This window comes from Plasmopara halstedii (genome assembly GCF_900000015.1).
Source record: "Plasmopara halstedii genome assembly, contig: Scaffold_816, whole genome shotgun sequence".
In the NCBI taxonomy this organism is placed as follows: domain Eukaryota; phylum Oomycota; class Peronosporomycetes; order Peronosporales; family Peronosporaceae; genus Plasmopara; species Plasmopara halstedii.
The window spans coordinates 513,122-533,169 of NW_020187732.1; the positions used below are offsets into that span (position 1 = coordinate 513,122).

The following is a 20,048-nucleotide window of genomic DNA, read 5'->3' on the forward strand; positions in this document are numbered from 1 at the left end:
TCTTGCTCATGTGACAACTGTAACGTCGTCTGTGACGGATTTGATCCGGACCGCGTATGCGGGTGCTGGGATGTGTGTAGCGTTGCTACGGGCTCTAGGGAGCAAGGAGTCCGGCAACTCGGACAAGAAATTGTCGGCGCGTTTGCGCGCATGATTACACCGATATTCGTTAAGTAACGGTTTGCTGTATTATAGCACCGATTCAACGGAAACGTCACGAGTTGTGGTTTCTCGCGACGAGGATTTGAAACGTCGTGTCCTCTATGAAGCCTACGACAGGTCAGCTCGGTCGTGAGAAGACGTACAGTTCGGTGAGTTGCCACTATCGGTGGCTTAAGCTCTACAAGTGGACGAGCACATATGTGCGCACGTGTGAGACAGTAAAACCCTCTCCGAATACGGCGGCGCCGTTGGCCAGTTTACCGTTATCCCCCGGGTGTTGGTAGTCCATGATCATGGACTTTATGTTTGGCCGCCGGAAGACTCGGCAGTCAACACGGGTGAAGTGGTCTTTGTACACCGCATGAGTAAGATGGCTCATCTTACGGCAGTGCCGAACACCAACCGACGGTGTGGGCTGTTTGTCGATCGTATCTTTCGACAACATGGACTAGTAAATCGTCTCTGATATGGACCCAGGCTTCACTGGGAAGTTTTAGTCTACACATTTCAGGGGTCTGGACACCAAGTTGACGATGCCAACAGCGGGCCATTTTTTCAGACTGAGCACTTGAATCGCGTCGTCGAAGACGTTCTTTGCAGCGTCTGCGCTGAGACGCCGAAGCGCTAGAGCGCTATGTTGCCACTCGTAGAGTTTGCTCCGAACATTGCGTTGCATTCATCTACCGGCTATACGTCGTTTGAAGTGAGCGGGCTTATTAATCCTCGGCCCCGCTGACGCCGCCATCCATGGCTCACGGCTTGGTGGGGGAGAAATAGCGAACGGCTAGCTGATGTCACCCACCCTCACCGTGTGCGAAGATTTCCTGTCGAGTAGACTGAGTGTATTACGACATGTTCGCGATGCGATAGCTGAATGCCAACACATGCAGCAGGAATATACGGACAAAAAAGGAAGAAGAAATGCTGAAAACATTGAGGTCGGAGACCTGGTTTTATTAGATACTAAAACCCTTCCTACACATGCAGCCTCTGCTGTCTTTAAGACGAAGCTTCGTCCACAATTTATTGGACCTTTTAAGATCGTGGTTAAACGAGGCCTAGCGTATACGTTGAACCTTTCGAGAAGTATGCGCACCACCCAGTGTTTTATGTGGGCTTGCTTAAGCCATACCGAAATCCGGCGCAAGTGAACGCGGAAGCATTGGTGTGGCGCTCACACTTCCGCATTCACTTGCGCCGACCAAAGGCGCTCGGCCTCCCAGAAGTTGAACCAGCAACTGGTTCTGAGCATGAAGTGCAACAACTTCCGTTTCCAACGGCGCAAAGTGCTCCACCGTCATACAAAGTTACGTATTTTCCTGCTCGATGGCTAGGAGCCGCTCCGACAGAGCACGATAATCTTCAACGCGAAGCAGTCGGTGCACAAAGCGCTCCGGATTCTCGAGGTCTTCCGCACAGCGATTGGCGACCTCGAAAACATGCTCGGCAGAGTGCCGATACGACGAGCTTTGTCATCAAACGCTCGAAGAGCATCGCGAGTCACCGTCCACCGCCGACTCTCCTCGATGAGAATGTTGGCATCCACTACCACGTGGAAAGCCTTATGGGCCGACGTCATCGACGGGGGTTTAACCCAATGATTTGTGAAGTGGCGGGAATACCAAAACTTCGAGAAATCGTAGGAGTATGAGGCGCCACTTCGGCAAGAATACCCAGACGTCGGAGACGGTCATGGTCAGAAGGATCATGACGCTTCGCGTCGTCTTGCGCACTACGCCTCTAAGCAGTAGTTCGGGAAACCTCAGGGCCATGAATTGAGCTCTAGGTTGGCCCTGAGCTACTGTGGTCGTAGACCCGCCCGTGTGAGAAACCACAGAGCTCGCAGGGGCGTTATAGATTGTTCTAAATGTCACAGATCGACAATATGCAGGAGGTCGGCGCTGTGACTTGAGTTTGACAAACTCAAATCTAAAATTAAAGTGGCGCTCAACGCGCACGCTCACTTTTTGTGGCTTCACCGTAAGGTAGACAGCGAAGACACTTTCGGTGCCGCTGCCACCATCGCTCAAAGAGCTCATCATCATCTGCAGCGGTTTTGCCTGAGGCGAGCGCGACAGGAATGACCCGTATTAGCACCTCCTTTTAGAGCTCGAAGTCAAGCGCGGCACTGATCCATTAGGACCTCTTGAGGTGCCAAAAAGCGAACTCGCAGATGTTTGTTGATCAAGCTCAGCTTTTGTAGTGGCCGGAGGCCCTAGACGCCTAACGATCGAGTGATCGCGTCTTTCGCTTCAGTAATCTGCGGATCGGAAGTCGTATTCCAGACGAGGGTCTAAGACCGAACGTGGATACGAGCGCAGGAGGGCCGCCCTGTGAGCAGCCTCCAATTGCTGCTCCAGTGTCTCGTCGAGGTGATTGGTAATAATACCTCTCCCCCCAGAAACCGAGAGGTTGGGGGAATGGACATGATGTCCGCAGGGTTTGAGCTGGGTTCACGTTGCGCCGTTGGCGCACTTCATCTTCCTCGTCATCCCATGCTAAGAAAGGAGTGTCCGACTCGTAGTCAGCTTCCTCCAATTCCTCGACGAGGAAATTCGTCGCGTCGTGTGGCGCCGAGTTGCCGAGGTCTTGGAATGGCTTTCCGTGAAGCCGTGGACGTACTGTCCGAAGGTACACCCTGTGTAGTTCTGGACATGAAGAACATCCATACGTTGCGTGTATAGTTTAATCGAGCTAGAGCGCAGCAGACATCAAGACATAAGTTAGCGGTGTAATTGCGCTTCCATCACTCTAGGTCAAGCGTTGTCTAGATCGATTACCCCATGCAAAGCAAAATTTTCATTAGCGCCACACAGTCTGCGTCGAACATGTACGCAGCACGGATAGCAGCGTCGATGCTTTAGATGATGAAGAAGAAAGTCTTTGCCCACGGGCGCCCCCACGGCGCCTGCGAGGCTGGGTGTTCTGCGTGTCGTAGACATAGGGCTCATGAAGCGGAGTAGGTTCAAAATTGTTTTTAAAAAAACGTTAAAGTGTCTCAGACACGCAAGCGTCGTATGAGGCGACCGTCAAATGTGGAATTGGGGATATTCACACTTTTAATGAAGGGAGATTGTGTCCATAAAAGGGCGTGTCGCATCAGATTGTGCGACGGGACATAGGTGTGTATTCAACAACTTAGTGAAATGACATAGTGGTGTGGCTACACCGTAATTAACGTGGCCGGATTGCCAGTAGTAGTGCAAATTACCTTAGTAATTAGGTATTACTATATTTATTAGGTATTTCTATATTAATTCGGTAATCCTATGGTTTTAGATATTGGCGGCTCTGCCACAACTAAAACAATTAAATACAATCTCGATTTTGAACAACTGAGCTGGCATTACGGCATGACTTTCCTACATTTCGAAGCTCTGAAATCACACATTTTTGTAGCGCGAGAGTGCTTGCGGTCGTAAACATAGTAGAAGACCATACTTGGAGATTTGAGTCTTCTCACCAAAGAAACTCTCGATCAGCTCCAGAAGTCGCCCTGGGGTTTCTAATCACCGAATTGGTATGGCCAGAACCAGAGGATGAGCTTAGTGTAGCTGAGTGAGTCATCAATGATACTCACAATGAACTGAGTGCTATGGGTCGGATCGAAAATCATCAAAGATCCTATGGATCTTCTTCATTAATTTTTGAAGGAGTGGGAAGACATGCTGACGATAGACCTCCACAAATGCTGCCGTCTAGTCGACGAGTTAGTCAAGAGATTGATATGGTTAATAGGACTCACATGCGGTGGCCCTATTCATGGAATACTGACGTATCAAAAAAGCTTTGTGCAATACACGCAGTAGATTTGGCGGATTTTGCGTCCGTATTCTAACTCGGCGCTGACTTTCTGCATCAGGGAGACTAACGGTAATAAACAAGTTGCGCGTGGTTGCATTAGGCTCGTTCTAGGCAAGCTTCCAGTGCAAAAACGCATTCCTAGAAAAGAGTGCCACGGGTTGGTTGCACCACGGTCATGTTATCGGCTTTTGATGTAAAATCTTGTTATCCAGTTCAATATAATGAGTCTTTCAGCAGAAGGATCAAAAGTGGCTGGCTGCTTCCCGAGGATTCGTACGCACCAGCAACAATTGAATGTTTGGTGATACAGCAGTATAGACCGCATTTGTGCTTACGCACAGACCAAATTTTCGCTCATAAGTGCAGCGGTCTGCCGTAGCTCTTTGCTGAGAGAAAGCTAAGTTAAGGTCACCCTTACGTTCTTTCCACGAACCCCTGATCAAGGGAAACGAGGGCACGCAGAATTGCGAGAATTGATAGCGTTACAGTTGCGTTTGCAAGCGCTCTGCAGCTAAGTTACCGATTCTTTTGACCGAGATCCATCGCTGCTTGGGCGCTCAAAGAGCATCAACCTTCCGCTCACAGCTGGGCTTCGCACCCTGAGAATTGTTTGAATGCAAAGCTCACCGCCTTCTCTAAAGAGACAAGGCGGATGTGAAAAAAATTGACGCGAGCCGCTAGCACTCTATGATAAAGATAAAGGTTATCGTTCCGGAAGAGAATTTGTCATCATCCCGGCCATAGAAGCTATCAGTTTCTGGACATATCTATGTAATACTGTCCATCCTCCCATGACGGGCGGGTAAGAATTCTGCTCACACACGGAACGCCCGGTTGGGCAGTGCGAACAAACGCGACAATGGTCATAAACAATCTCATGTTGATAATCGTCTGCGCGTAAGAACCCATGTTATGATTTGCTGCTTATTTTGGAGCACGGCTAGATTTATGATTATTCAATTCTGTTTCACCCTGAGATAGAACCTTTCCATATCCTCCCTTAAAAATATGGACGTTTGGCACGAGCAGCTTCACTGTAGGAGTTTGTTGTACTTCCACGGACACCTGGTTCAGACATTCACGGGGAAACTCACCAGCACATTTCAGAGCTGGGGAGAGGCTACAAGCGAGGTATAACCATGTTTTGGCCCGTGGGAAGCCAAATATGCTAACTTTCAACGACCTATAAAACGGAGGTTTTCAAAGCGTATCTGATTGTCCTGAGGTTACATAGCTAAATATGTTGCGATCCATCCTCACTGATGATACAGTCTTATTATGTCTCGACCATCAAATTAACGATTTTTGTAACTGTTGCATTGGGTTGTCGAGCACCTCGCACATAGGAAGCTTCGACTCTTACAGTTCGCACTGATTCGCATGATAACTGTAAGCTTTAAAGTAGTATACTACAAACGTGAACTAGCTTAAAATCATACCAGCGAAATCCATTTTACCATTACTCTTTTAAAATCCTATGTGATACGACGTATCCTACCTTCAAAGCGTCTTCGCTTTTCTTTTGTTTGTTACTGGTCCCTGACAAAATTGTGATACCGTTTACGCAACCTGTCCGTACGTCGGTGCTCAGTTTTGTCGGTGCTGAGTTTTATCGGTGCTCAGTTTTGCGTTCAGCGTTCTAGTTTGATAATCTCTAGCGCGACTCGTTGTTGCTCTGTTTCCAGCAAAAGACGGGGGCTTATCATGTCTCCACGTTCCATCCTCACATGTATACGGTATTCTCGAGTCTCGGTCGTCGACTTGGCAGCAAGTTTTACTAGAAACGGGCTTGCCATGGTACCTAGCAAAGAGGAAGCGTTTGACTCGTAGAGTTGCGCTGACAAATGTCAAATTGATGTCTTTGAGGCCGCCCTGTGAACGCGTCCCCCTTAAGTACCAAGTACTATGTACTTCAGGTAAAGCTAAAAAATAAATTCAATACAACAAGCTAAATGTGATAACCAAAGCGTATCGTTTATCCTCAACAATTTAATACCTTGCTGAATGCGTTACGAGACTTTTGGAGCTGCCGTTGTACCTAGTAGTAAGTCACTTCGGTACCTAATCATATAACCGTTTGATTCTTCCATTGTTTGCGACTAATGACAAGCGGGCATTCAACCGCTGTTGGATTGCTCTTTATTCACACAATCAAAAAGCATTGACTTCTTAGAAATATTCGAAATCTGGACCATATTTCAAGTAGATAAAATTCCGTCTATCGATACCGATATTCCTTCATTTGGGCCCGTTTCTGCTACAATTGACTGGCGGTGAGACCACTGCAACTTATAAAACGCGCATTTTGATCAAATGGCAGCTCCACCGACCAAGAAGCGGCGCCATCGCTTCCAAAAGGTTGCAGAGCGTGTGTGTAACCTACAGCATGAGCTCACACTGCACGCAAAGATGACAGGGGCGACTGATGAGGCATCACAGCTCTCGTTTAAGGAGGAACTTGATCTTCAGGCAGAGCTCACGACAATCGAGAGCTTCCAGCTCTTGTTTCGTTCGTTGCAGCCACTGGTGATCACTACTCCACAGCTGCTTCATCACCTACAGAGTATAGTTAAGAGGCTACAGAAAGAGATGAATGAGGCGCGTGATAACGCGCAGGATCCTGTTGTGCAGCGACAGCGGTTGGTTCCTGTGCTCAAGCTTGTTACGGCGCTGGCACGAGAGCTTGGAAAAGAATTTTACCCACATTTTGCTGATACTTTACCAATGATAGTAGCAGTGATCGACACAAAGGACCCAGAGCTCAGTACGCAGGTATTCAAGACGCTTACAATGCTATTTAGTTACCTAAGAGCTCAAGTACTTGCCGATATGGATGCAGTGCACAAGTGCTACTTTCCATTACTTGGACATCCTCGAGAATTTGTTCGTAACTTTGCGGCACAGACATTAGCTGTGCTATTGCGACGCCTGGAGTCGCCCAAAGCGTTGAAAAAGTATCTTCGCACATATTTAACAGCGTTGATGAAAGGGTCTGGATGCAGCAATGAAATTTTACGAAATGGATCAGCCAAATTGTTATTTGCGCTGATGAAAAATGTAAAAAATGGCTTCCACTCACGAATGCGCGACGTGTTTTTTTTCCTGCTCAGATCGTTTCGCCCTCAAGAGGAGACGATGAAGTATTTTGAACAGCAAGAAGCTTTGTTTGAAATTGTGTACCAGACTTTTGGACTTATGCTACAACATACGGATGCAGACCATTCTGGAGAGATATTGGAATGTTTAGTGTCGGTGTGTACCAAGGAAATTAATTGTCGTCATGAAACCGACTTGACTCCAACAGAAGCAGATGATTTGTACATAAGTCGAATACTTCGTATTTTGCTTGACTTTATGATCTCGCGAACGGGCAAGCTGATCACTGGAGCAAGTGATGCTTATGATGTACGCGTGCCAAGCGTGCATAAGGTTTGCGATACGTTGATCGCCCCTGAAAATAAGATTTTGGCCTCTCAGTGCTCTACATTGAGCGATGTGCATTTACAAATTTTTGAAGTGATATGGCGGCTGTTTCCTCCGAATGATGATGTATTATTTGCTCAGATAGAAGCCATTTTTGCAGCTTCGAATGACAACGAAAAGCAAGCATATTGGCGTCCTAAGTTATTGGAGTTTGTAATCCGGCAGTTGCACAACACCAACATTGATGTGCGATTTATAATCAAGTATTTGCTACATAGTACGCTGAAATACGCCCTTAAGATTCTTGAAGGAACCGAAGTGACTGCATTTTGCTCCCTGGTGTGCGAATTGGGTGCATACATTGCAAAAAACGCAGGAGACATTTGTGAGGGTCAGAACAAAAACATTGTACGATCAAAGACCGCAAATTGCGTCTGGCTGCTTTCCTTCGATCCGATTGATGTATATGCGGAGGATATACTATTTGACGCTGGTCGAAAATTATTCAGAGACAGCAGTGAAACGCAGGATACAGAAAGCTTGGCTGTGTGCTGGAAATTTTGTAAGGCGTTGCAGTTCATACGGACAAATGAAGAAAAACTTGTTGCTTTTGCGACTCTGATTATTCAAAAGCTCGATGAAATTTTGAAAATCGGATTTTCTGTTCACATTGTAACTCTGCGAGCTGAGCTGTGGAAACTGCAACAAATTGCTCAGCATCAGGCGAGTAAAAATTCAGTCATGACATCTTCGTATGCAAAGCAGGCCCTGCAAGAAAATGGATGTTCATTCACGACCTTCTCAACTCTGTTAACGCTTGCTGAAATGACTCAGGAAGGGGAACAGTATGAAGAATTGACAATCGATGCGCTGATTTGTGAAGCAGACTCTTTTTTTGCTACGCTACGGTCACCTGCCCATCAGTTACGTCTAGTAACGTTGCAGTTGCTCGCAAAGTTCAAGCGCCTGGATTTTCTTGACTCTGGCAAGGAAGGTCTGAGCGGCCCATGCGACTTACTAGAAACCTGTGTAAGCCTTGAGCTCTCCTGCGGAAGCATTTCAGTGGCTACTGAACGCGAAGTTATTCGTCTACTGACGCGTGTGAAGGTCTTGTGTCGCTCGCCTCAGACCCCAAAAGCTTACAAAAAGATTGCTATAAACCATTTACTCGGTCTGTATCATGTAAAGTTTTCCGCGATCTGGCCGCACATTGCTGAGGCGGTAGAGACTGCTGTTCGATTGCATTTTAACGATTTCTGGCCGTATATCCGTGCTGAGCTTTTGAAAGCCTCTCTTCGACACGAAAATGCCTGTGAGAAGCGAGAGTCAAGCAGCGCAAGCGATGTAGTCAAGAATTTTGAGTATGCTTGTATGCTGGAGGAAGGAAAATCTCTCAACACTGATGCTACAGATGCTGCTACCCACCATTCACTCCTTTGGAAGGGACTTGTAAAGTTTTCTGACCAGGTTGAGGCAAAGACAAAGTTTATGGTGCCGCTCTTCCTGACGTTCTTGCGTGATCAGTACAGCACTATTTACACGGATGAGCTCAATGCTAAACGTCTTGAAGCGATTGACCAAGCCCTGCGGAAACTTGGAGAATTCGAAGGCAACAATGACTCAACATTGCTGGACTGGCACCGGCGCGTTGAGTTTCACGATTTGACTACGAAGGAAGTGCGTGGCAAGTTTGTGGACCACTTGAAGCTGTTTGCGGCATTTCACAATATGAAGGGCGCGTATTCGCAGCAACTGCTCCACGATCTATTCTTTGATTTGCTCTTAAAATCGGATGAAGTGGTCTCAAAGCTGGCGTTGCAGTGTTTGTACGCGTTTGGAAGTAAGGCTATCGTCCCATACAAGATCCATCTAAATCGACTGATCGACGTGTCTACGCTTCGTGAAGAACTTGCAAATTTTAAGATTGGGAAAGATGAAAGCATTGTTTTGCGTGAACACCGTTCAGAGCTTCTGCCGGTATTATTGCGAGTTTTGTACTCAAAATGTGTCAGCAAGAAGGGTCGAAGCAATGGCGATACAGTGGCCGCTCGACGTGCTGCTATTCTAGCCTACCTGGCGGCATTAGATGCATCTGAGCTTGCCAGCTTTGTGGAATTGGTGGTGCGGGCGTTCGATATGGCAATTGATGGCCCTACAAGTGCTTTGGTTGCCACTGAGGTGAGACCTGTAGTTGCAATTTCAATTGTGCAACCTTCACGTATCTTGGGCTTTTTGAATCTGCTGGAGGATCTGTTAGTTCAACTTGGAGTTAAGCTGGCCGCATTTGCGCCGCATCTTGCTGATGTCTTGCTAGCTATTCTTCGCATCAACATTGTTTGTTCTGACGTTGAGGAAATCAGTGGCTCTAATAGCATTGAGGGCGAAGACACGGAGCTAGCGGCCGAGTCAAAGCAAGACGATCGGGAAGGTGTTTTAAATATGGATTCGACGACGACTGTTGCCTCACTGAGGAAGCAGATTCGTGTGTTGACTTACCGCCGGTTTGCGCAAATGATTGACTTGGTAAAGACTGAATTGCATGCGTTTGGTCAAGTCTGATCTCTTTAACATTCGATGTGTTTTGTTTAGTTTGATTCCCACGTGTGCCTTCAACCGTGGGTGGTGGCAATGCTTGAAACATCTCATGACGCTATCACACACTTACCCAGTGCGGTTCTCGGCGCGAGCAAGTCATCTGCACTGCTAGAACTGCTTGTGACACTCGCTCGTGCTGATCGAGCGCGTTACTGGATTTCTAAACCGCTGATGCTCGACATTATCTCCTGCCTGTCCGCGGGTTTAGCGTCTTCAAGGGCGACTTCTACGCCCACTCGCGGCATTTCACCCAACATCCTGGATGCGATCTTGCAATTTATGGACTCGCTTCTTGATGGAGATGAAGAGGTTTTGTCGAGACAAGATCCGGCCCAGCCGATCGCTGTCTCCCCGCAAGAGAATCATGTTCTTTTAATACCCCAGATTCCGTTTGTATTGGAGCAGTTTGTTCAGCGTTTCCAGGCCAAGGCTGCACGGTACTCGAGCGATCGGTATGCAGGGTCATCACGAAAGGAACTTAATTTTCTCTGTCGTCTCTCTCATTTCTTGGAATATGCTGATGGAGACATAGCAGTTGCTGCGCACGACTTATTTCAGTTGTTGTTGCCATTTTTATTGCGCAACCACCAGACGTCAATGAAGGACAAGGAAAACTTGCTGGATGTGCTGTCGCATATTGTGCCCAGACTAACAGAGCCGAAGAAGCACGTGCTTGCCCTCGCGCGTTTACTGGCCCCGGGTGCAAACTGCATAGCTAGTCGAGATCTCCGTTTGAAGCTGGTGGCGGTATTTACAGCGCTGGGTTCGCACGCTACTCTACCCGAGCTGGCTCCTGTGGCAAAATTGCTGGTTGAACTCAATGCGTATGATGTCAAGCGCATCGAGGAGACTGACGTTGAGCGTCGCCTCATTGCGCTTAACTGCTTACACTCGTCGTGCTTTGCTGATTTTAAGAGCGAGACGCATTTGCTGGCTCCACTTGTAGCGCAGTGTCTGCAGTCAATGCATGACCAAGACTTTTCAGTGCGCAGCGGCGCACTTGCTAGTCTTACGGCCTTCTTGGGACTGTCTGCAAAAATTGCCGAACAGCAAGCGACGTGCAAAGATATATCAAAGTCTCCTATTCTTAGTGCCCTGGAGTCGTTGGTGATGCCTTGTGTGCGCGCAAGTCTCCGCTCGTCCGACGAGAATATTCGACGTGGATTTGTGACGCTATTGGGATCGGTAGCGGACCACTGTGAGGCCTTTCAGCCGTTTGCCTTTATTCCAACAGATTTGTGTTTGGTGCGCAACCAAAAGGACCCTGAAGCCGACTTTTTTTACAACATTACACATATTCAGGTTCATCGCCGACGTCGTGCTCTCCAGCGTCTAAGCGGTGTCATGGGCTTGATGGCAACAACTAAGGACTCTGCTAACGTGGTAAAGAGTGAAGATTCCCAGTCGTTTACAAACTCAACAGTAAATGGTGTAATTTTACCACTCGTACTACACTTTGTTTACGAAACACACGTCAAAAGCCAGGAGTCCTTGCGTGCTGAAGCTGCCGCATGCATTGGAAGCGCAGCTGGACTTTTGGGCTGGTCGCATTATCTTTCACTTTTGCATCGGTTGCTGAAGTCGATAAATGGTCATGCTGAGATGGAAGGGGCGATCATCATGGCAATCTGCGCTGTGATCGATCATTTCCACTTCGATTCTTCGAGTGCTGCAATCCAGAGTCAATCGTCAGCGCTTGACAACACAATTCAAGCTGATACTAGAGATATCACAGTCAACATCGGCAATGATGTAGAAGAAGAAAATATTTACAAGGTACAAGACAAGATGGAGATGCAGGTTCTTCCGATGCTCTATTCATATTTATTTAAGAAAGTGATTTTGAAAAAGCGACTAAATAGGGAAAACAATGAAGAATCGACCTCTATTTCGGAAGAAGCGTTTTCAGTGCGGGTTCCGCTGGCCCTCGCAATCGTAAAGGTATTACGTCGACTGCGTGTGGAAACATTTCAGCGTGAGCTGCCCAAGTTGCTACTAAAGGTTGCAAATTTGCTCAAAAGTAAAAATGAAGCTGTACGTGTCTCGGCCCGCACGACGCTTATTCGAATTGCGTTGGAACTTGGTTCGGACTTTCTGCAGCCGATTATAGAAGAACTTCGTCACACGCTGCGCGATGGTTATATGGTTCATGTGCTTTCATTTACCGTGCATGCGCTACTGGAAAATTTACCAGAAATTATGAAGTCAGACGGAAAGGCCTACGCACTTCGAAAACCTCAATCGTTACTGTTAACTCAATCCAGAGATCAAGAGGCTGAATATGAGGCGGAGTTTGCTTCGCCACTCGATGCTTGTGTGCCTAGTGTGATGGAAATTCTAGTTGCAGAGTTGTTTCAGGGCATTACATCGATTGGCGAAGCTGCTGAAGCTACTACTGACTGCATGAAACGTGGGCCTGCTCAAAAATCCAAGATGAAAGAGGCACGCGCCAGTGGCGGTCGTAGTTTGGACTCAATTGAGCTGCTGGCTAGATCCCTTCCCTTCTTACCCAATCCAGGCATTCACGAAGTCATTGGTGCAATTCTAAAGCGCTTTCAGGCGACAGACGGTGGGGCTCAGGCCACAGCTGCATTAGAGGAGGCTCTAAAGCGCGTGGCGTACGGACTCGCAAAGAACCCTTCCGTAGAATTGTCGTATATGTTTCTGTATGTCTACAACGTTTTAAACTCGAGTCTTGAAAGCTTGCGGCCACTTTCTGCGAAAGAAATTAAACTTAACGCGACTGATGGTTGCAATACGGCATTTGTGACGTCTTGGCTAGTGTCGGAGAAAAGTGCTGCTGCCACAAAATTACTGGCCAAGCGGACTAGTGCACGGGAGACATCGCACATCATGGTGCAGCAGCAAATGACTGGTTTCGATAAGATGCGCCAACAACAGCAAAATAAAACGAAACAGCAGAAGCGTGAGGCGATCGCCACCCTCGTGGCCGAGAGCACGACTCATATTCGGGAGCTACTTAGTTACGGCATTTTCTTAATGTTTTCATTTCTTCGCAAAAGCGGCAATTTGAAGGATCAAAATGTCGAAAACGATACATCTGTCAATGTTCCAGCTCAACTCATCGATCCACTGGTGCCGCTTCTTTTGCGATGTACAGGCGAATCGAAAAACGACCGCGCTGTTATTAATGCCTTAAAGTGCCTAAGCTCGCTGCTTCCCCGTGTGGAGGAACTTCCTGCTCTACAAATAGCCCGAAGTCCGCTTCTTGATCGCATTTTCACAATTTTGCAACAGGCTGGAGCTGCAACACGCAACGAAATGGTGCAGACCTGTTACCGCACGCTGACGGCGCTTCTCCGACAGCAGCAGAGACTAGAATTGGTAGAAAAAGGATCCGCTGCCAAAAAATCCAAAGCAGACAATTTACGCCTTACGGAGCCTCAGCTCCGTGTGCTCTTGAGCTTCTTGCGCGCCGATCTGGACGAGCAGGACCATCAAAATGCCACATTTGCTCTTCTTAAAGCCATTGTCAACTCGCATCTGGTAGTGAGCGAAGTGTACGATGTGATGCTACGTGTCGGGGAGCTTTTGGTGCAGAGCGATTCTCCTAGTGCGCGTCTGAATTGTGCGACAATTTATCAGACATTTTTATTGGAGTATCCACTTGGAGCAAAACGCTTGTCTCGCCATTTCAAGTTTTTGGTGGATAATTTAAATTACGGACATACCTCCGGGCGTTCTGCTGTGCTTGAGGCTATACGTTCGTTATTAGTGAAGATTCCAAAAGATCTAGTTAACGAGCGTTCGCAGTATTTTTTCTTACCACTAGTGTTGCGTCTGGCCAACGATGAGACTTCCGAGTGCCGAGATCTCGCACGTACTGCTCTTACTACTTTAGTGCGCCGGCTAGGTAACAAGGAATTGAACGAGAGCATTATGTTGGTCGGGAAGTGGTGGAAGCAAGCTTCGAACTCGGATGGCGCTGAAGCCGTGAAACTGCTAGGAGCTGCAGCGCAGGTTACGACACTTGTCCTGGAGACCCGACCCGAATTTTTTGAGCGAAGTGCCTTTCAAGTGTTGCATGCTGCTCGTTCAGCGCTTGAGCGTCTTCAGCGTGAGCTTCAAACCGTGAAAGAAAGTAATCAGGTGCGATGGCAGCCGACTTATCACGTTTGCGTGACACTTATTGCGTTCAGTGAGCATCTTGCTGGGCCGTATGAGCTATGGCTCGAAACAGCGAAGCCGTCAGAGAATTTTCTGGATGCTGTTGTGCTGCCATTGCTGCAGTACCCTCATGCGTGGGTGCGTCTTAGCATTACACGTTTACTAACGTCGTATCTACGTCGACGCCAAAGTAGTACGCTTGGATATGCGGTTCCTGTCAAGCGCTTGTCGAAGGATGATCTCCAGCGTCTGCAAAACGGAGCACTGTATCTACAGCGTCCCGGACGTCTATTTACTTGGGCAAGTTCACTTTGCAAACTCCTAGAAGCATCGTCACTTAACGAGGAGCTGGTCAACGAGATAATTACTGCATTGCTGTTTCTGGCTGAGGCGCTTGAGATTACAAATATTCCACAAGACGTGACTGCTGCGGCTGTTGCGGCTCTAAACAATGTCAATGAACTTGTTGATGGCGAATTTACAGCTAACAATATTGATGATGGTGATAAGACGACTGGTGAGAAACAAAATGCTGAAACGCAACTGCGAGAAAGCCAGAAAAAGAGTGACGAGCAGAAAAAATCATCGACACCTATGGTGTGGCTGCTCACCCGGCTGTCATTTTCGGCCCGTGATTCAAATTGTACAAACGAGGTTCAGAAGATAGTGTTTAAGCTGTTTGCTGCTCTGCTACACAATCACGACGCTACGTTTGCCCAAAGGTATGTCTTGCAGATAATAAACCCACTGTATCGCGCAACCAGTACATTAGACATGCTTCGGGCTCAGCAGGAGCAAGCAATACTTCAAAGAGAACAAACTCGACATAAGAAGCGGAGAAGCGGCCCCACACCACAGCCAGTAGCTCCACCTGAGAGCGCGCTTTTGGCTCAAGAAGTGATGCATCTTCTCGAGAAAAAATTGGGAGCTAAATCGTTCTTGGAGGCATACTCACTCGTACAACGAAAGATGGCAGCACGCCGTGCTGTGCGAAAGTTGCAGCTTCAAACTGAAGCAGTGTCTAATCCGCAACGGGCTGCTCAGCGGCGGATTCAGAAGAATGAGCAGAAACGTCAATCGAAGCAAATGCGAAAGCGCAAATACGCTGTGCTGAAGGGCTCGACGTCTGCAGCAGTGCGACCAACGAAGGTACTTCGTCCAGGTGCCGAGTAGGTGAGGTAAAATATGTAGACAAAATAACAACCATACTCCAAAGTAGGAATGATTCTATAATGGTATTTCAATATAGGTACGACGCAAATAGTCACGGTCCATTTGACAGAAAAGAGAGTGACGATGTTGGGTACTAACAACAATCATGATGAAGATCATCGTTGGAGCCGCACAACACCACCGTCTTCACTTTCACCATCACATTTATTTTCCAGTACCAAGACAAAAAATGCTGTTTATCGGCGACGACGAATTTCTCCTCAAGACATATCACATAATGAGCCATGGTTGTTTCAGAGCATAAATACCCGACCTCTTGTTGTACTACCACCATCTCTGCCCAGTCTTTCGCTGCCAAAAGGTAATACACCGCTTTTTTACTTAGATCTTGACAGTTTGAAGAGTTTACTGCCCCAGTCCGATGGTCGGCATCACTTAAAAAGCAGCAAAAAACTTCACAATAACTCTTTCGGAGATAATGGACCATCCAGTCGAGACCACTTTGCTTCATCAACAACGCTAGCGACATCTAATACTGATCATCTGAGTAGCAAAAAGCATCGGGATCGAAATCGACGACAAAAAGTTGGTTTTGTATCAATGCAAAAAGTTCGTCGAAAAGGTTTACGTCTCGATTCTGCCATCGTACGGCCATCTACGCAAGAGTTACTCGATAGCGATATTGGTGATCATTTCTCACCGACGACCAAGAATGTTCGGAAGAAGGTCAAGGTAAAGAAAAAGCTTTACTCGAAAGGCACACATCGCTTTAATACGCGACGGAGAAAAGGCAGGTTTTCCACGCTCAATTGCGACTCTGATGGCCAAATTATCAGTGAACTACCGGTGACATTGTCTGAGGACTTGGATGACGAGAAGCGCCAAAAAGAAATGATTGCAATGCATTTAAATCTATCTCTTGAAGAGTACGAACACTTAGATGCAGCATTTGGAAGTAACGCGCAGCCCAGCTTGGCGTCAGAGGACGAGGGATCGCTAACAGATCGATTTTACGACGAATTTCAAGAATTTGACGTCGATAATAGCGGCTCAATATCGCCTGTTGAGTTGCGTCAGCTACTTCTGGCCTCGGGTGAAGACATGGACGATGCAGAGCTCACCTCAGTCATTCAACAAGCCGATACGGACCATGACGGTGAAATCAATTTTCAAGAGTTCATTGCTTTCATGCGTGCTCGAAAGCGACTTCTTCAAGTAGCTAATCAGATAGGAAATACAAACAGCGGACCTCTAAGCTCAAATACTACAGCTGCAAATTCTGGCCCGGAAATGGCAACTTCTATTGGGCACCAATTGCCTCCTTTAAAGCTCGCTCTTCGACATACCAAACGTCATCGACCGCACCAAAATCGAGCACTTGTCGCTGCTCGCTCAACGCCGTCATGTCTTCGCCCAGGATCAAAAGTAGATTTGAGTGACTTGCGACGAGAACTTGCCTTATCCGAACTTGGCATCCAAGAGCTTAACTCCAAGGTCCGCGAGGGATTGCATTGGGTCCAGCAGCATTGTCCAGTACGGTCTATAAAGGCCCAGATTTTCTGCCACCGGTGGGGGATGGAAAAGATGCACCAACTTTTTGTGCGACTGCATTCACAACAGCTCTCTCGAGGGTTTCGTAAATGGCATGCATTTCTTATGTTCGAACGCAACAAGGTTAAAGCCAACAAATTTCTCAAGTGCAAAGGCAGTCAAAAAATGACGACGATCATGAATAGGTGGAGACGAAAAGTTACACGACAGAAGTTTGCTTGTTGGAAGACTATGTGTATCATTGATGCTTATAACGAGCAGGACTCTGCGGCTATAGAAATTCAGCGTGTCGTACGTGGAAGTTTTGCTTGTGTTTTGCGGCATCAACTTAAACAAGAAGTCGCAATTTTGCACCTTCAGGCATTTGTTCGAGGTCACTTAGCAAGGTCATTGGTGAGTCAAATGCGGCGGTCAATGATTGAGAACGAAGCTGCATGCCTGTTGCAGCGTTGCTACCGCGGTTATAGTGGTAAAGTACTCGCTCGAGCACTTTTTAAAGCACAACGTGAAACCCTCGCAGCTTGTCGTATCCAGCGTACGTTCAGAAATTTTCAGCAACGTGAGCTTCTGCGTGTAATTCAGCTTATCAAAATTAAAAATGAAAGCGCTATTGTGATTCAGTGTTGTATCCGTGGTCATCTTGCACGGCGGGAGCGCAGACGTCGAATAGCTTACCGAAAGCAAAGACGTAGTGCACAATTACTTCAAATGTATGTAAAGGGCTTTTTGGCACGTTGCCATGTACGCAACATTAGAAAGCAAATTTGTGCTGCCCTGACTATCCAGTGTTTCTTTCGAGTATGTCAGTCTCGCCGTCGAGTGCACAGTTTGAGAGCCGAAAGACGATTTCAAGAGAGACAAATATGTAAATATACTGCAGCTATTCAAATCCAGACGCGTGGACGTTGTTATATTACGCGGAGGTACTATCTGCTGGACAAGCAATGGCGAGAGGTGACTCTGAAGTTGAAAGATTATCAACGATTGATCAGTGCTGTGACTATCCAGTCACATTACCGTGGATACGTTGCTCGTCGTTGCGCACAGCATGCTCGATCTGAAAGGCTGAAAATGTTGCATTTGATTCTTGTGAACAGAAGCGCTTTGAAAATCCAGGCCTTTTGGCGTGGGTATCATGGTCGCTTGGCATATCATCTTCGACTGCAAGCGCGGATATCTCAACGACATAAGGAGAACGAGGCAGCAAAGCGTATTCAAGTCGCTGCGAGAGGAAAACTTGCTCGGAAAGAACGCTTTCGACTTGAACAAGAACGGAGAAGACTCGCATTGCAGCAAGTGGACGCAGTTCTTCGGATTCAGAAGGTGTTGCGCGGAAAACAAGCTCGGAAATCGGTGCAGGCGCTTCGACAACAACACCGAGAAAATGCGCGTCTTGCACTTGAGCGCTTGATTCTTGAAACTAAGACGCGCGCCGCAATTAAGATTCAAAGCTGTGCTCGACGGTACCTTGCGCGGTGTCAATATTTCTTGATCAAAGAACGGCATAAACAGCTTGAAAAGCTTCGGATCAAGCAAAAGCATGGAGCAATTGTTATTCAATGTGCTTACCGGTGTGCTGTGGCTCGATACTTGCTGCTGCAGCGACGTCGAGAGTTTGATCAGCGAGTCTCGATGATGGCATTCGGGAAGGCTCAAAAGGAAATTGAGAAACTGCGGAAGGACCAAGAGGAAGACATTGGGAAGCGTAAGACCCAGTTGCTTGCTCATGCAAATAGTGCTAGTAACGAAGCCGCAAGACTACGGAATGAGCTTGCTCAACGACGCGAATTAGATGACTCTCGTCCTAAAGAGGTGGCTCAGGAATTAGCACGTCTCCCTTCGGAGACGTTGATGCCACAGCGCGAAATTGACGCTTGTTCTGAGTTAACCCAGCAACGTTTGTCTGAGAAAACAGATCCCGGCAAGCAGGCACAACAAGACAGGGAGACTGCTTCGCATACCCAAAAGAATGAGGTGGCAACATCAAATTTCTCGACGATGCTGGTGACACAAAGAGAAGATGTGCGGCAGGAGGCCGAGCATATAAAGCAAGATGCATTAGAGATACAGAAAGGTCGAGCACAGATGAAAATGCAAGGAGTTTGCTTGAAATACGTAGCGAAAAAGCGGATTGAGAAGCTGCAAAAGATTCAACTGACAGCCCAAACTAGCATGCGTGGTGAGGAGCAGCCCTTGAGACTAAGAGCGGAGCAGCAGTCGGAATCGGCCCTAGCGAAGAAAAAGCATGCAATGGATACAGAGGCTCGCGTTCGAGAACAGGAGATGAAAGAGCTTGAAGTTCAAATGCGTGAACGTGAAAGAAAGGAAAAGGAGCAGATTGCTCTGATTAACACGTCGACGAGAAAAATACAGAAATGTGCTAGACGCTTTTTGGCACGAAAGCGCGTGAAAGACATTCAGCACAGAATCAACAAAAGACGTGAAGACCGCGCAAAGTCAATGCAAGAGACAATTAAAGCAGCTGAAGCTAAAGAGGCTGATGCGATTTTTGATGCAAATGACAGCGAGCTTAAAGCTAGTGAAGATTTGGATGAGACAAAAGCTGATGAATGGATCGAGTATTGGGACGAGAATGCGCAAGCGTCGTATTTCTACAATATCCGAACACAAGAAGCAAGCTGGACTCGGCCATCATCAACACTATCTGCAAATGCGAAGGACAATGACATGGAGGCGACGGAGAGAGATACGCGCGAGCAGAACGCAGTCGCTGAATATACAAATGATGTCACGAGCTCTGAAGACGCTAATGGAAGCCGTAATGCAGATAGCACAGCCAAGAGTTATGAAGACGAGTACGGCTACTACGATCAGCACGGCCAGTACCCTTACTACGAGCAGAACAATGGTGCTTTCTTTAACACCGCGGCACGTGGGCAGATGCAGCCAAACTATGCAGCAGAAGCTGCAGCTAATTATGCATATCAGACTATAGCAGCGTTGGCTTACGGTCAAGCGATGATGTACGGAACGCCAGTGATGGGATTTGGTCATTCAAGCATGGCTCATCAATATTCTCAAGCCCCGGTATTAGGACAACCAACCGAGATCGCAAATGTCGGAGAAGCAGTCCCATCCGATCCATGGGAGAAATTTTACGATCAGTACACTGGTGCAGCTTATTACTACAACAATATCACTGGAGAGCAATATTGGGCTTAGCGATCGGGGTACAAATGTCAGCATCGACT

At 47.3% G+C, this 20,048-nt stretch overlaps 3 protein-coding genes across 3 annotated transcripts; all 3 read left to right on the plus strand.

Annotated features, from left to right (window-relative positions):
• Positions 1-3,907: 3,907 nt before the first annotated feature.
• On the plus strand, positions 3,908-4,163 carry PHALS_14058 (uncharacterized protein; the record flags this gene model as incomplete). The annotated part of the gene is made up of 2 exons (XM_024729793.1): positions 3,908-3,987; positions 4,067-4,163. 2 exons carry the CDS (start codon positions 3,908-3,910, stop codon positions 4,161-4,163), a joined length of 177 nt encoding a protein of 58 aa, XP_024580135.1.
• Positions 4,164-6,279: 2,116 nt separating this feature from the next.
• Positions 6,280-15,285, plus strand: PHALS_14059 (DRIM (Down-regulated in metastasis)-like proteins; the record flags this gene model as incomplete). The annotated part of the gene is made up of 2 exons (XM_024729794.1): positions 6,280-9,912; positions 9,979-15,285. 2 exons carry the CDS (start codon positions 6,280-6,282, stop codon positions 15,283-15,285), a joined length of 8,940 nt encoding a protein of 2,979 aa, XP_024580136.1.
• Positions 15,286-15,408: 123 nt separating this feature from the next.
• Positions 15,409-20,019, plus strand: PHALS_14060 (hypothetical protein L917_18670; the record flags this gene model as incomplete). Its single annotated transcript, XM_024729795.1, has 1 exon — positions 15,409-20,019. The coding sequence occupies one exon, from the start codon at positions 15,409-15,411 to the stop codon at positions 20,017-20,019; it is 4,611 nt and encodes a 1,536-aa protein (XP_024580137.1).
• Positions 20,020-20,048: the final 29 nt, after the last annotated feature.